The sequence below is a fragment of the Oryx dammah genome, unplaced genomic scaffold (assembly GCF_014754425.2).
Source record: "Oryx dammah isolate SB20612 unplaced genomic scaffold, SCBI_Odam_1.1 HiC_scaffold_3860, whole genome shotgun sequence".
NCBI lineage: Eukaryota > Metazoa > Chordata > Mammalia > Artiodactyla > Bovidae > Oryx > Oryx dammah.
In genome coordinates, this window is record NW_024073845.1 from 2,191 (window position 1) to 3,645 (window position 1,455).

Below are 1,455 nucleotides of genomic sequence, written 5' to 3' on the forward strand. Positions count from 1 at the left end.
TCGCGAACGCATAGACCTGTTTCACGATGTCGCGAATATGGACCGCAGCTGCCGGCGCCCCTTGAGCCTTTACCTTGGCACACAATGCTCGCAGATCGTCAGGGGTGATTTCGGTCAGCAGCCGATTTTCGAAGACCGGCAGGATGTCGCGGTCGATGATGCTTTTGCGCATCGCACGCGTGCTGTCGGCCATGCGCGCGCCGGCCAACCACTTAGTCAGCGTTTCACCGAAATTCTTGGCAGCGTTCAGGCGCCGCTTAGCGCGCTGCTTATCCAGGGAGGGAGACTTGCCCAGGGCGACCATGCGGGTCAGGAGACCTGTTGATGCCGGGAAAGCCGCACGGAGCAAGCTTTCCCAAGGAGCGATTTACCGTCAAAGACCGGTTTTGACCGGATAGTAAACAGAACGGTCTCAATCCGACCGCTGTTTACTGCCGTCACCGCTACCGCCAATCCATTCTGCTAATCGGCGATAGGCCTCGATAACCATTGCAACGAATTTTCTTTTAAATCAACACGTTGCAATTGGCTATCGATACATCTCAATGAGCCCAGAAGGACCCGACATCACTCCCACTCGATGGTCGCTGGCGGCTTGCTCGACACGTCGTAGGTGACGCGGGAGATGCCTTCGATCTCGTTGATGATACGGCCGCTGACGGTCTCCAGCAGCTCGTAGGGCAGGTGCGCCCAGCGAGCGGTCATGAAGTCCACGGTTTCCACGGCGCGCAGGGCGACGACCCAGGCGTAGCGGCGGCCGTCACCGACGACGCCGACCGATTTCACCGGTTGGAACACCACGAACGCCTGGCTGGTCTTGTGGTACCAGTCGGCCTTGCGCAGCTCTTCGATGAAGATGTGGTCGGCGCGGCGCAGCAGGTCGGCGTATTCCTTCTTCACTTCGCCGAGGATACGCACGCCCAGGCCCGGGCCCGGGAACGGGTGGCGGTAGACCATGTCGTAGGGCAGGCCCAGCTCCAGGCCGATCTTGCGCACTTCGTCCTTGAACAGTTCACGCAGCGGCTCGACCAGCTTGAGGTTCATTTCCTCGGGCAGGCCACCGACGTTGTGGTGGCTCTTGATCACGTGAGCCTTGCCGCTCTTGGCGCCGGCCGACTCGATCACGTCCGGGTAGATGGTGCCCTGGGCGAGGAACTGGATGTTGTCCAGCTTGCTGGCCTCGGCATCGAACACGTCGATGAAGGTGCGGCCGATGATCTTGCGCTTCTTCTCCGGGTCGGCTTCGCCGGCCAGGTTGGAGAGGAACTGCTCCTCGGCATTGGCACGGATCACCTTCACGCCCATGTTCTCGGCGAACATGGCCATCACCTGGTCGCCCTCGTGCAGGCGCAGCAGGCCGTTGTCGACGAACACGCAGGTGAGCTGATCGCCGATGGCCTTGTGCAGCAGCGCCGCGACCACGGAAGAGTCGACACCGCCGGACAGACCGAGCAG

General features: G+C 61.2%; 1 protein-coding gene across 1 annotated transcript; it reads right to left on the reverse strand.

The window, feature by feature from the left end:
• Positions 1-567: 567 nt before the first annotated feature.
• Positions 568-1,449, reverse strand: LOC120859872 (GMP synthase [glutamine-hydrolyzing]; the record flags this gene model as incomplete). Its single annotated transcript, XM_040235798.1, has 1 exon — positions 568-1,449. A coding segment is annotated over one exon (882 nt), but the record flags the coding sequence as incomplete, so codon positions are not given.
• Between the last annotated feature and the right edge of the window lie 6 nt (positions 1,450-1,455).